This window comes from Thermobia domestica, chromosome 8 (genome assembly GCF_964235325.1).
Source record: "Thermobia domestica chromosome 8, izTheDome1.hap1.1, whole genome shotgun sequence".
Lineage (NCBI taxonomy): Eukaryota > Metazoa > Arthropoda > Insecta > Zygentoma > Lepismatidae > Thermobia > Thermobia domestica.
This window is the reverse complement of record NC_137461.1, coordinates 86201130-86215790: the sequence shown is the minus strand read 5'-3', so window position 1 is coordinate 86215790 and position 14661 is coordinate 86201130. Positions and strand designations below refer to the sequence as shown.

At 36.7% G+C, this 14661-nt stretch overlaps 1 protein-coding gene across 10 annotated transcripts in view; it reads left to right on the top strand.

The window, feature by feature from the left end:
- Rbp (RIMS binding protein) overlaps nt 1–14661 on the top strand; it is a 591180-nt gene that overhangs the window by 249000 nt on the left and 327519 nt on the right. For all 10 annotated transcript variants that reach the window (XM_081768676.1, XM_081768673.1, XM_081768675.1 and 7 more), the window contains one exon: nt 12074–12388. In XM_081768676.1, coding sequence (XP_081624802.1) covers nt 12074–12388 — 315 coding nt within the window. The remainder of the gene's footprint in view (nt 1–12073; nt 12389–14661) is intronic.

Here is a 14661-nt window from a genome sequence, read left to right as displayed (position 1 = left end):
AATGTATTCTCTCTCTCTTTCTCTATGGCCACGAAAGCTCTCCATTGACTTCCGTCCTTATCCGATTCAATCCAGTTTCTACTCTGTATTCCTATTTCTGCTAGATCCATCTTAATATTGTCCTCCCATCTGGCCTAGGTTTTACTAATGGACGTTTCCCGATTGGATTTCCAGTTAAAACTTTGAAAGCGTTCCTACTTTCTTCCATTCTGGCTACATGACCTGCCCACCTGAGCCTTCTAGACTTGATGACTCTAACGATGTTTGCTAAACCGTATAAATTATGTAGTTCCTCCGTATGAAGTTTCCGCCATTCCCCATTCCCGTTTCTCTTGGGTCCAAATATTCGTCTCAGAATTTTATTCTCAAATAATTTCAGTCTGCGTTCTTCCCACAGCGTAAGCGATCATATTTCACAACCATAAAGCATAAAAGGCATAATTATAATTTTATATATTTTAATCTTTAAATTCCTTGACAGAATTCGCGACGACAAAATATTTTAAACTGAATAATAACAAAGAATTTCCTGATTTTAGTCGACATTTAATTTCTTTTGTGAATATGATTTTGGTCTGGTAATACTGATTCAAGATATTTGAAAGTACCCACTGTGTCGAAAGTATTAATTGATATTTTAACGCATTCAATTTTGCCGTATTACGATCCTTGTGAACTTCCTTGTATATAGATTTCTCTGCATTTACTCATGTCCCTGCAAGCGTTTAATAAGGCCTCTGCATTTCTTTCGATTGTTCTCCTATCAGATTTACATCATCAGCATACACAATAACCTGGTGAATACCATTCATCTCTAGGCCCTGGTTCCTATCTTTGATTTTTCTTATAGCGTACTCCGGAACAAAGCTAAATAATAACGGCGATAACGCATATCCTTGTTTTAGGTCAATCTCGACGTGGAAGCTCGCAATTTTCTACTCGGACTTCACTCTGGGATTCTTTTAAACACTTAATAAATCTAGTTTTTTCGGTATTCCAAATTCTGTAAGAATGTTGTACAATGTTTTTCTCCTAACCGAGTTGTAAGCCTTTCTAAAATCAATAGACAGTTGATGTACTGGGTAATATATTCCCATTTCTTTTCGAGTATTTGTCGAATGGTAAAGATCTGGTCGATTTCGACTAAATGAAATGAAAAAATGAAATCTTTTGAGTTTTACGTCTCACGGTTATGCCGGTTAGGTTAAAGGAGATGGTGATGATGAGTAATGAATGAAATAGTAGAATGAAAAAAGTGGGAGTAAACGGGAGAACCCCGAGGAAACCCACGCATACAGTGTTTGTCCACCAAAAAGTACACTTGGCGAGGGCTGGGATCGAACCCGAGACCCCAAGCACCAGATGTGACTGCTCTACCACTGAGCCACTGCGGCCTTGATTTCGACTAAATCCACACTGATAATCTCCAATAATTTTATCTGCGTATGGGGTCAATCTTATTAATAGAATGTTAAGAAAAATGCCTCGATAATTATTACAATCAATTTTGTCGTCTTTCTTGTGAATTGGAACAGTGATTGATTCTCCCACTCTCTTTTAATGTATTCCATACTTTTTCTTTTTTGTACGTATATGATCCATGAACAGAAAATTCGATGCTTTCCCCATTTTGAACAAGCTTAACGAACAGTCAGTGCATTACAGAATTTGGAGCTTTACCGATTTTGCAGATCCGAAGCACATGATAGGTGGTAACAGATTATTACGTATGTGATCAATCAGTGAAAAATTTGTTCGAAATATTCATACAATGTATATGAAAGTTAAAACTTAACTGAACAATTTCAAGAATGTACAGAACCACCCGAAACGAGGCTCTTGATGAGCATATTTCTCTCATGTTTTTCTTTATTTTGCTTCCAAAAGAGGGTGTGTGATATTTTGAAGTAAAAATACTACATACAATTTTGCTAGTATTTGTGTATTATTTTTAAAGTACTTTTTGTATATAAGAGGTTAAAATATTATTACATATATTGGTTAATCCTTTGGAATGTAAATATGTTAAGAATTTTAAAAAATCTTTTTGAAATTCATGGTTTATTTTCGAGGTTTCATATTATTATCTGCATCAGCCACTAATTAAATGAGTTTTTTGTTGTAGAGAAGCGAAACAAAGTCACACATTTTTGAAGCGAAGCAGAAAAAACCGAGTTTTTTCCCAAAAAAAGCCGGTTTTTTTCCGAGCCCTTGCATCTCTAATCGTACATGTGCTTTTCCATTTGAAAAATGTGAGTTAAATCCAAGATGGCGGATACGAAGGTGGCGGCTGTGGTTGATAACTAACTTAACAAGTGTCCCCCACCCCGTTGTTCATGTATATTCTCAAACTAATGTTACCTATTACATTCTTTTCAATAAATAGCCCGGTTCTGACTTGTAATGCATCCCGTATAGTTGCCTTGGTGAAGGTAAAAAGGAAAAGAAAGGAAAAATAAAGAGAAGAAAGAAGAAAAGGGGAAATCGGTATTTCAAGTAAAAATAATGTGACTTGTTGGCACTGTATATCTGTACGTATAAGGCGAGGTATGCTAGTTAGAACCTGTGTAATGAATCTGTTCTTACATACTTGGTATGTTCAATACTTGTTCGTAATACAGAAAGGGGTTTAGTCTATATGCTACTTGAAAGTAACACTTTTATCCTTGATAACTTAAACTCCTTAAGCCAAACGATATGCCACTTTCTTCATACACATAAGATATGTAAAATCAATTGTGCACTTGTATTTCTACCTGAAATGGTTGGCTGAATTAATCAATCAAGCTTAAGAATGCCATGCCATATAGATGTTGATTCATAATAGGTATTAATAACTCATATTCACGATCGACATGAATGTTTTGTTTTCCTTCACGTGTCGACGATTGAGTTTCATAAGTGATACTATATTGGTCAACAGAGATGTGAAATTTGTACATTCTTCCTTGTAATTCGCTCCAATTTGATAAGGATAGCTCCCTAACGAATAGTGTTATGTTTAAAATAAAAAAAAAAAAGAAATCCGAGATTAAAGATCCTCTCCATGTTGTGAGGAAACGAATCAGCAGTGACCGAGAAGGATGTCATCATGACACGAAACAGTGAAGCTGACCAAGGATGGAGAAAAAACACAAGCCACTCAACGGCAGAGTGATATTTCATGCTCCAACGGACAGAACGTGACACTCAGAAAGTTTTCCGCCAGATGAAATCTCTTTTTATGACCGGTATACGGAATGTATTCGTCCAATTTTTATTTCGTGACTCACGTGTCTCTTGTTCCGTTTTCATTCTTAAAAATCTGAAGGCGTAACGTACCGGAAGATGCAATTGAGTTTTTCGTCAATTATCTGGTACAGAAGGATAAGAAAAAACGTAAAATGGAAGCTCCGTTCTAAATGATATGTCTAGAACAACAAAAAACAGTAATTAAAATTTACAGATAGGTCACTGTAACGTCACCATAATCAAAGACGATATCACGAGTACTATTAAAGCTTATCGGCTCTTTTCTTTATAATACAGTTACACGACTTCTAAGCTTCATTAAAATATAATCAATGTATTAGAATAACATATACATTACTGGACAAAAGTTGAAGACCATTCCGGATGTGAGTGGGCATCTACATCTAGTGTGAGTCTTCTGTATTATTTTGGCTCGAGAACTCTGCCACCGTCTAGCAGAAGTAATCCTGTCTAATCCATAGAATTTGACTACAATTGGATGGGAAGTTGGTAGATACTGTAGATGGTATCTAACTATAAATCTTAAAATGGACATCAAAAAATATAATTTTTGTTTCATATTACATAATAAACAGTGTGGAAGACAAGGTAGCATTTTTACTTTAAAGAGATATACACATAGAGAGAGAGGGAAGGTTTATGCGGTGACACGAATTTACTTTATATATATATATACACGTTTTGTAAGTTTTAAGAGCCAAAATACCATATTTTGAAAAGTGTGTGCCGTATGTCCAATTGTACCTCGTTGAAATAACAATGACTTGCATATGTTTCCAATGAGTGACATTTCAGCACACGCGGCCATCGTAAACATTTTTGAAAATGTGGTATCATATTTTTGACTTTCTAAACATCAAAAATTGTTTATAAACGTATCAACAAGATAAAAAAAAACTACAAAGAAATAAGATTTTTTCTTTCAAACTTTTGTCGCTGAACTAAACTCCATGTATTTATATTACAAACAAAACTAAAACGCTGCCCCATCCTTGTGTTTATGTTACAATATCTACTACAGATTATTATTATTATTATTATTATTATTATTATTATTATTATTATTATTATTTGAGGGAGAGAAGGGGTGTCCATTTTAAGAGCTAAATTACAGTTCCTGAACCAACTATTGTCAAATTTTGTGTTTAAACAGGAGTACCGGCAGAAAATTTGGCAAGATTTTCATGTCAAAATAACAGGTCCACAGTAGATGCTCACTGAAATCAATGGTGATCTTAAACTTTTGACGTGTATTGTATGCTCTATATTATTATTACCATCATGTTCGTTTACAGAGCGGAGCACTCTTACTTGATATTCATCTACGATAGGAACTCAATTGCACGTCCAGAGGTATCTTTGTGGAGAGCAGAGAGACAGTTGCCCTTCCCCTGAGTTTGAGAAGTCCATACTTTTTAATCGATTATACTCATATATTAATATACTACTACTAATAAGCAACTCTTATGTCGGTAAAGCATCTTACCCCTCCCCAGGCAAAATCTAAAATTACATTACTGAGCCATGGGTTCACCTTTGATGCAGAAAGTCCCTACTTCAATTCCAGATCATGTGAACTATGTTAGACGCAATGGCCATGGGCTTTCTTGAAATTCTCGTGTTTTCTACCACATTTTTATTCTTATCTATACAGCCACAATCACTTACCTTAATTTGATCCATTTCCTTTATTCTAAAAAGCATTAACGTAGAATGCTATAGTAAAGATTTCATTTAATTTCGATTGGTGGAAAACAAGAATATTTGAGAGACCAGACTTTTAGTACTTGTGTCAAAAGCTTCATAGTTCTTCATACATTATACATTGGCGCTAGTGTTACCCTGGAGACGAGAAATAAGATTTTATGTTCTCATCTCGTCTCATTTCTCTCGAAAGACAACTTTTTCGTCTGCTTACAAAAATTTTATTGTCTCGTTTCGTAAATTTATGTACAAAATTGTGGCCTTGAGTTCTTTTCTTGATTTCATCTGGAAGTGATCAGAATCCTTCCGCGTTACGAGAGGTCTACGAAGGGTGGGATATAAAAACCTTGAAGTTAAACCATTCTCATTATTGGAAAAATGAAATGAAATCTTTAAGTTTAACGTCCCACGGATATGCCGGTTAGGCTAAAGGAGACGGTGATAATGAATAATGAATGAAATGGTGGAATGAAGAAAGTGGGAGGAAACGGGAGAACCCCGAGAAAACCCACGCACACGGCGTTTGTCCACCACAAAGTTCACTTGGCAGGGGCTGGGATCGAACCCGGGACCCCAAGCACCAGAGGTGAACGCTCTACCACTGAGCCACCGCGTGTGTACATAGTCAGATTTCAACGAAATTCGCCCAACACAATGCGTATGTCTGCAGAAAGTGTGCTGACCTTAGGTTGAAGATTCCTACACATCGACCCTGGTACGGGATGAGGTGATCTGAGTGTCTGTGGTATCATCGGATAACACAACGAATGCAGTTGTGTGTGGGAATTGTTTCTTTACGGATCACAGTTTACGTCTTCCATGATGGACCGACCTCAGCGAAGTATTAAGACAATTAATTTACACAATGCGTGGCTGTATTGTAGCTCCGCGAGATGCCAGGTTGCTCGCGGTGGTCATGACGTGTCAGTGGTGTACGCGATGAGCAGAGGTGTCTCATCCCGAGGTGCCCGTCACGCACTGAAGGCCGCTCCAGCAACACTAGCTTATCGAAGTCGTAGTTCTCAAACACTGTTTTAGTATTACATGCTCTCCACAGTATAAGAATCATAAATTGGTAAAGTGATTATACAAAGTCAACGGAAAATAACGTTTAAAGATATGAAAGTCATTACACAGTTTACTCCAATAGAGTGTAATTTAAATGTTGATACATAATATCCTTTGTAGGCCTCTCGTGACTTCAAAGGATTCTGATAACTTTAAGATGAAATTAAGAAAAACTTCAGGCCATAAATTTTGTACACGAATTTATAATACAAAATGAGACGAGAAAAATTCGAGGCGAGACGAAAAATAGCTTCCCAAGAATCGACGAAACGAGGAATTATTCTAGAATCAAGACGAGACGAGACTTCTATAAAATTTACAAGACGAGAAAATCTTATTTCCCGTCTCGTAGGTAACACTAAGGAGGATCGTTCACGACCTCTTAATCGACAGGATGTCGACCAGAATTTCAAGCAGAATTACTGTGATACCCTATGTAATCACACGAACATTGAACGTTCGATTTCTATAGTCAGGTCTATATTCCCGCATTTCTCTCACTCAATTACTCCTGAGGTCTGTTTATGCCTGAGATCTGCAGTAGTGTCAAGAAATTGTCATAGTGAGGCGAATAGAGGGCGATGCTATTCAACGATTAGGTTAGATTTTTGTGTTGGTCATAGTGACGGCCATGCTTGTGTTCTTAGACGTTCAAATAAACAAGAAAGAACAGCATGTGTTCGCAGTTTGTCATATAGAACCTGGCTTTCTGTTGTTAGAGGAAATAAGCCACGTATACCCCCCTCGCCTCTGATGGTTAGTGTGTCGTACCTTTGGAACGTCGTCAATCCTGACCTTCAACCTAATCTAGAGACACTTTGCGGGACCCCATTTGTCTCAAATCATCAGACAACCCAGTGTGCTTTACTGAGTATACGTCTTCTACTATGGCCCGCTAAGTCTCCAGATCTAAATTGTATAGACCATACAAGTGGACAGTTCCTAAACGGCATCCTGGTTCCAGCAACGGCTATCTCCAAGTTACGTCAATATGCACAACGAACATTGAATAATATACCACAGGAAGATACTCGGTGTGTATGTGGCCGGCTGGCTGCCAAATCAGCTACTTATGTGGTCTCTTCGGGTTGTTACTGTAGAATGTGCCCCATAGCTTTCACGTTATAATTACCACACCTTACAATGACATTCTTTTTGTGAACCAACTTTGATCCACATCCGTGAATTTCTACTGGGTGTTCTGAACTGTTTCCATCAGCGTATATACCAAATCCAAGTCCTTATTTCCAATATAATGTTATACTTATAAAAGGTCGCTGATGGACATTAAGTTTACTGTTTCCTGTTAGCTAGGATTAATGGGATATAACATTTCCTTTTTTGTGTGGTTATACTATTTATATCGTGAGAAGAAAACTGATAGTTGTTAAACTCGTATTTGTTTTTTTCTCAAATGAAATATTGAATTCATATTTTTTAATGGATACAAGTTTCAAGTGGGCCCAATTAAAAGAATTTTTATCCTGTCTTCAGATGATGACTGGTATAAAATTTCCTTGTCCTTTTTTTTTTTTTTTCATTGTATTGTGGTGAAGGGTTAGTTGAGTACGGAAACAGCTGACAGACTGATTGCGTGACGAACGAAGCGAGGCAAGTACCACCTGTTTACCACATCCGCTTTTTCCGTTTCGCCGACTCCTGGTCGTAACACAAGACATTCATCCTACAAATAACAACAATAACAGGGAGGAAGGAGACTTACAGAACATGTTTTTAAGGCAAAACAATATGAAATCACTTTTTTGTGTCTTTGTGTTTAACCTCTCGTACCGAAATATGTAGTATGGATTATATACCTGTATAATAATAATAATAATAATAATAATAATAATAATAATAATAATAATAATAATAATAATAATAATAATAATAATAATAATAATAATGAGAACGAGGAGGAGAAGAAGAGAAAGAATGTTAGTGGCCGCGGTGCGGTGGGCGGTTACGGTGGTGCGATATCGGCTACTAAGGAAGGCAAGTGCCCACCTCACTATGAGGAAAAATATCCCCAACTATGCCCATTCCTGTTTGCTATGGTACGCATGTCATGACTTAAAGTTCAAAGAAATAAAAGGCTAATAACGTACGAACAAAAGCAGATATTTTGGACTGTGTTTACAGGAACAGAACATCTACTGCAAAGAGATCGAAAGCAGGATTTAACACGTGGTAATGAAATTTTTTCTTTACAGTTAAAAAAAGAAAGAAAAAAAACTATTCCACATGACCAGTCTTCTGTTTCTTTTAAGAATTCATGAAGTGATAACCACTCAATAGGCGTTGTATTGATGTGAATTTTGATTCTTGCAACGGGATGTTTTTTGTTCATATTTCAGGTTTATAGAAATGTGCCTTGCATTCTGTAGTTTGAGGAGGGAAATTCAACGAAAAATATTCAGTAATGAAATGAAACCAGCAGGAGATGCACTAAAAATGTCAGTAGAAGCCAATATGTATGTATTTGAGAGCTCATTGTTCGTCTAGTGACTAGCATATGTGCCGTTCTGGCATGAGCTCCCTGGTTCGATTTTATTTGTGAGAGAGTATCGAACCCATTACAATGATTCAGGTCACATATTAAATTGTAAGCGCGAATTTTCATGCTTTGCTTGCGATTTCTATGTGTAGCCAACAGAAAGTTGTGTTACACGTAGAACACATAGTTAAACAAATTTCTCAATTGGCTATGCAGCCAAATCGTAAGCAAAGGACGCAACGCAAGAGACCCATCGTTGACAAAGGACAATCTGAGAAATTGGAGACATTGAAGAAAATGCACAAATACGATTATGTAAGCCACAAAATCACATGAGGTGGGATCGAGCTACCAGAAGCACTGGCATGGTAAGCATTTAAATATTGGATGGGACATGATATATCTGACATGCGCAAATTATTTATTAACTGTGCACTAAGATTTGGTTTGATTTAATTTGATAAAACAAATTTAGTGATTAATCGCAACTCACACAGTAAAAAAAAAAAAAAAAAAAAAAACTCATAGGTATACAAGTACACAGGGTCGAAAACAGGTAATTAGAAGATATATTCCCATTCTTGTAATAGAAAAGAAAGAATATTAAAAATTTTGGATCATAATATAAGGAACAAACAGTTCCTTAAGGAACAGATATGTTCTGAAAAAAACTATATGCCTCCTCCCCCTGCGAAGAACTACCTAAAAAAATCTACGAATTTGGCTGTTTTACCTGGAAAGAAAAACACCTTAATCGTGACAAAACAGTATATATTCAAAAGAGAAGGATCAATTAACTTATAGCAAGACCAAACGGCAGTCATCTAAGTTATCAATCTCATTTTTATGATTGGAATATGAATGTCAATTATTTATGAATATTTCAATCATATGTACATTAATTTTCTCTCTTTCAATGAAGTGGGGTGATTAATTTTGTTTATAACTTAATAGTACCGCATAATATCACAATCAATTATTTATTTTTGAATGCCAGGTTAAGCTATGTGGGGGCGCGGTGGCTCAGTGGTAGAGCGTTCACCTCCGGTGCTTGGGGTCCCTGGTTCGATCCCAGCTCGCGCCGTGTGGTTTTTGTGGTAGACAAACACCGTGCTCGTGGGTTTTCTCGGGGTTCTCCTGTTTCCTCCCACTTTCTTCATTCCACCATTTCACTCATCTCTCTCATGATCACCGTCTCCTTTAGCCTAACTGGCATAACCGTGGGACGTAAAACTTAAAGATTTCATTTTCAAAGATTTAAACTATGTGGGCCGCAGTGGCTCAGTGGTACAGCGTTCATCTCTGATGTGTGAGGTTCCTGATTCGATCCCATCTCACGCGAAGCGGGGTTTGTGATGGACAAACACTGTGTGCATGGATTTTCTCGAGGTTCTCCCGTGTCCTCCCACTTTCTTCCACTATTTCATTTATTTCTCATCACCGTCTTCTTTAACCGTGGAACGTAAAACTCATTGGAAGATTTCATTTCATAAACTATGTTCGTGTATGCATATTCTTTACATTAAACTCAACACAGTTACGACTTGCCATTCAACATTGCCATATATAAATAATGAAGTATTACAAATAATAATAATAATAATAATAATAATAATAATAATAATAATAATAATAATCTAATAAATGAGCTAGTATATCTAAACAGGCACGTACCTAGGATTTCGTAAAAGGATGGGTTCGTGACACGAAATACTGTGGTCATCACACCAGGGAATCGATCATTCTAAAATATTTTACTAGAACGTATATTGGTTCGTTTAGCCAGGATTTCGTAATGGGGGGGGGGGGGCAGACATGAAATACTAAAGGTGCAGGAGCTCGATCAATCTAAACCACTTTACTGATAACATACGTTGTATATTGGTTCGTTAGGAAAATAAAATGAAGATGCGTTAGTAAGTATTTTAATGACAAACTATGAAGAAATCTCGAGTAAAAGAATTTTAATAAAGTATTGAAAAAGATTTTACAATATTTAATTCCCTCTACTGTTCATTCAAATATAACAATTTTCCTTTCATTATGATCATAACTATTATAAATGTATATACATATCCACTATTATAAAAAGTACATATAACCTATTCAATAATGTCTTGTAAAATATTTTACAATATCTGCTTTCCTTTCTCTGTTAAATCAAATGTTAGCAGAACTTTCTTTCCACATATTTTTTTTTGTTTGCATTATTCCGTCTACTCCTGTATGTTCCAAATGACAGGTTAAAGAAGCAATAGAAATCTGTTCCTGAAGTAATATGTTTGATACTGCGAGAAGCGATGACGAAAACTTATAATAAAAAAACTGTCTACACTATTACAGAACGGCATTATGCTTTCGAAAGCTTTAAATCTCCCTGACTAGTGGCGGAAATTCTGAGAATTCCATAACTTTTCTAGAAATTTCAAATTCGCAGACTTTTTAGGATATCTCGCTCATTCGCCAGCATGTATTGCAAGTAATACAAATCTTCTCATAAGAAAGAGTAACCAAAAGCTTGCTGTAGCTTTTTTTTTAATTATTTATTTTTAACGCTGATTCTTCTTTTTCTCGTATCTTTTTCTTTCATCCTTCCTTAATTTTTTTCATTTCTGATTTCAAAGGGGAGTCCGGACTCCCCTTGGCTACGTGCCTGTATCTAAATGTACAGAAACATACACACAACAACTACAACTTTTATGGTAAAGTTATGATAAGTCTGTTTCAAGTTTCAATAATTAGTCACCTACTGTAAATTACCCAAACCACATTTAACATCATAGAAGAAATTAAATATTAGTATGAGTTGAAATTGCCAGCAATCCCTTGCACATCCTATGATATAAGCTTGCTTTAATCAAACTAGCATTAATATATCCGGCTCTACTGAAAAGATATTGGTCAGTTGGCAACCTCAAACATGACAGAAAATTATTGAATGGGACAGAGACATGTCCCACTGCTTCCCCTTTAACAACGGCCCTGGCCAGAAGAGAACTCTTTACCACTGGTCCATCATGCTGTCGTATTCCTTAGGACGTTCTTTCTTTATTTATTGCAGTTTAGCGTTCCTTGTTCAGCACCGATGCTATTTGAGACGTTGATCTACAGTTTAAGGTGAAATCCGAGCCATCATAATACTTTAAAATTTTTAAGGATATTTCACCGGGAATCGAACTCGGGACCGCATACACCAAAAACGCACGCGTTAGCCCTAGACCAGCGGGAACGACTCCAGGATATCTCTAGTGGGGGAAATTATATAAACTCATTCTTAGATGAGATTATATATGGAGTGTACGTAAGCTTAAGGTCATGAGGTCGTACATATCTCAGACTGCTTAACCTTGGTTTCGAAAAAGATAATTGAATCCTATACTAATAAACTGTATAAATAATTGCACTTTACCCGAGGAGTTGCGAGTTCCAAAATATGAAACACCTCTATTCTGAAAATTATGTTATTTAATGAAATGTTATATGAAAACGGCACTTGAAATGTATAGCTATTAATGCTATCACTCCAAATATATATTCTATTATCTCTTTTAGAAATCCCGAGAGCAACCAGTTAAGGAACGTCGTACCATCACTCTTTCACGTCAAAAGGAAGCCATATCCTCCACTAATTTACGACAGAAAGCTGCATCTCAGAAAACTGTTCAGCTATCACCTCGAGAAAGAGATTTACAACGTCAAATCCAAATGCGAGATCGTCAAATTGGCCGCCTCAACGACAAATTGCGAGAATTAGCAGGCAAAAACGGCGTCGCAGTCGTCCAAAAGACGCTTGAATTGGAAACAGTCATCACGCGAGTCACCAAAGAGCGAATGCAACTCGAGCGACATCTGCAAGTTGCAACTGAGGTAAGTGCTGCCACCTATACCACATATCGTGAACTACTTCAGTTCTCAGTTGTCTGTTTTCATCAATTTTTATTTGCTTTTTCTTCCAGTAGTTATTTCTTTCGTTGCTTCTTTTCTTTTTTGAAATTTACATTCGAATCTTAAATCATTTTTAAAAGTCTATATTGAATTCACAAAGAACATCCTTTCAATTCTTTAGACTGAAAAGAAGCATAGTATGACGAACGCAAAGAAAATTAGAAAACGAATTATTACAAGAGCTTTTTGGGTGGAGAAAATTGAATTACAAATAATCTGTTCTTGAAGATGCATGCAGTGACGAATCTAGAAGGTAAAAACTTGGGGGAGGGTGCAGCCAGAAACCAGCTTATGATAAGTATATCATGAGTTTACAATTTTCATGGGTTCTGCAGAAGTTTCTGCCTTAATTCTCTCCGAATGGATATTTCGGCTAGGTTGGTCGTCGACATTCAAGTATTGTTTTGTATTGTTTTACACATTTCATAACAGAAATAGTGCAACTGAAACTATATCTAATGTTTCAAATTTTTTCCAATAAAGAGTAAAAGGCAACGCTTACTAAAAAACTTTCCAAAAAAAAAAGAAAGAAAGAAAGAAAGAAAGAAAGAAAGAAAGAAAGAAAGAAAGAAAGAAATATATCAATAACAGCTTCAATTATTTTTGTTGCTCAAAAAACTGGGGGTCCTAGGCCCCTCCGGCCCCAGATTAGATTCGCCACTAGATATATGTATACTAGATATATGTGCTAGATATGTATAAATTTGAAACTAAACTAATATGTTCAATACTTAACATAACATCAAACCAACGTAAAATATTAAAAAAAAAAAATCAATTCAGTTGATGACTGTGTAAAACTTCAAATGTTCTTGTACAGCCTTAAGAACTGGTGTTAACAAGAACAAGATCATTTGGATTATTCTGAAACATGATGCTTAAAAGTGCTTGCCTACGACCCAAGGTTTGAGGATATCTTGTCTCGAAAACTTGTAAAAGTGATGTCTCGGAAAGTGGATGTATTTCTATTGCAAGATCTGTGTCTCATTTCGAATTGCATCAAGAAAATTATGTTTCGCCTTGTCTGATGATAAATCTAAAAATAGCATTTAAAAGTCTGTAATACAGTAACCCTTCATATTATTCTTTAAAATTTTAGGATACATGCACACCATCCGTGCAGGGCCGTGCCGTGGGGGGGGGGCGAGCGAGGCGACGGCCCCGGATGCCGAAGTAAGGGGCGAAAAATTCAGGAGAAAAAAGGAAAAAGATAGGAAAAATTGCTTGGAATATATGTATGGGAGCGCCGTCGCATACTCTCGCCCCGGGCGCTGATTTTCCACGGCACGGCCCTGCTTTCATGTGCTTTCCGTTTATTTCCTGTTGATTGGATTGCTCACGACACAAGACGAAACATAATTTTCGTGACGCGATTTGAGATGAGACACAGAACTTCCAACAGAAATACATCCACTTGCCGAGACGTCACTTTTACAAGTTTTCGAGACGAGATATCCTCAAGCCTTGTGTCGTAGGCAAGTCTACCTGTTAGCATCATGTTTCAGGATAATTCAAATGATCTTGTTCTTGTTCACACCAGTTCTTAAGACTGTACAAGTACATTTTTAGATTTCACTAAAAGATTTATGTCATTTGACAAATCTATCAATTGTCATAGCTAGAAACAGCATTGTCATTTGAGACTTTGCTTTTGGAAGGGGTTCAAGATTTTCCACCAATCTCCCTCTCCCATGCCCTTTCCTAAATGACTCCCAGGGACACGGTGGCTCAGCGGTAGTGAGCTTACCTCTGATGCGTGGGGGTCTCTGGTTCGATCCCCGGCTAAGTAAGTTTGTGGTGTCTATGGATTTTCTAGGAGCATTTCCGTTTCCTCCCACATTCTCATTCCACCAAGTTTTCCATCATCATTCTCTTTTCTTAATTACCACCTCCCTTAGCCTAACTGGCATGATCGTGGCATTTATACAACTTAAACATTTAGAATACCAATTACGCAAATATTACGATTGTTGATGCTGAACCAGTTGCCTTTACTCCCTTCCGCCCCAAAAGAAAGGATATTTCCCCATTTTCCTAAAAGCTACACGGGCTGTGTTTAGGGCGCAAAAAAGACGTGTTCGAGTGAGAGAGAACATCTGGTACTCCTAATAAAATGTATCCACTCTGGATTCATGATAGACATACGTCGTGGACTCCCTCACCTATTTGAAAGATAAAAGTAAAAAAAAAAAAAA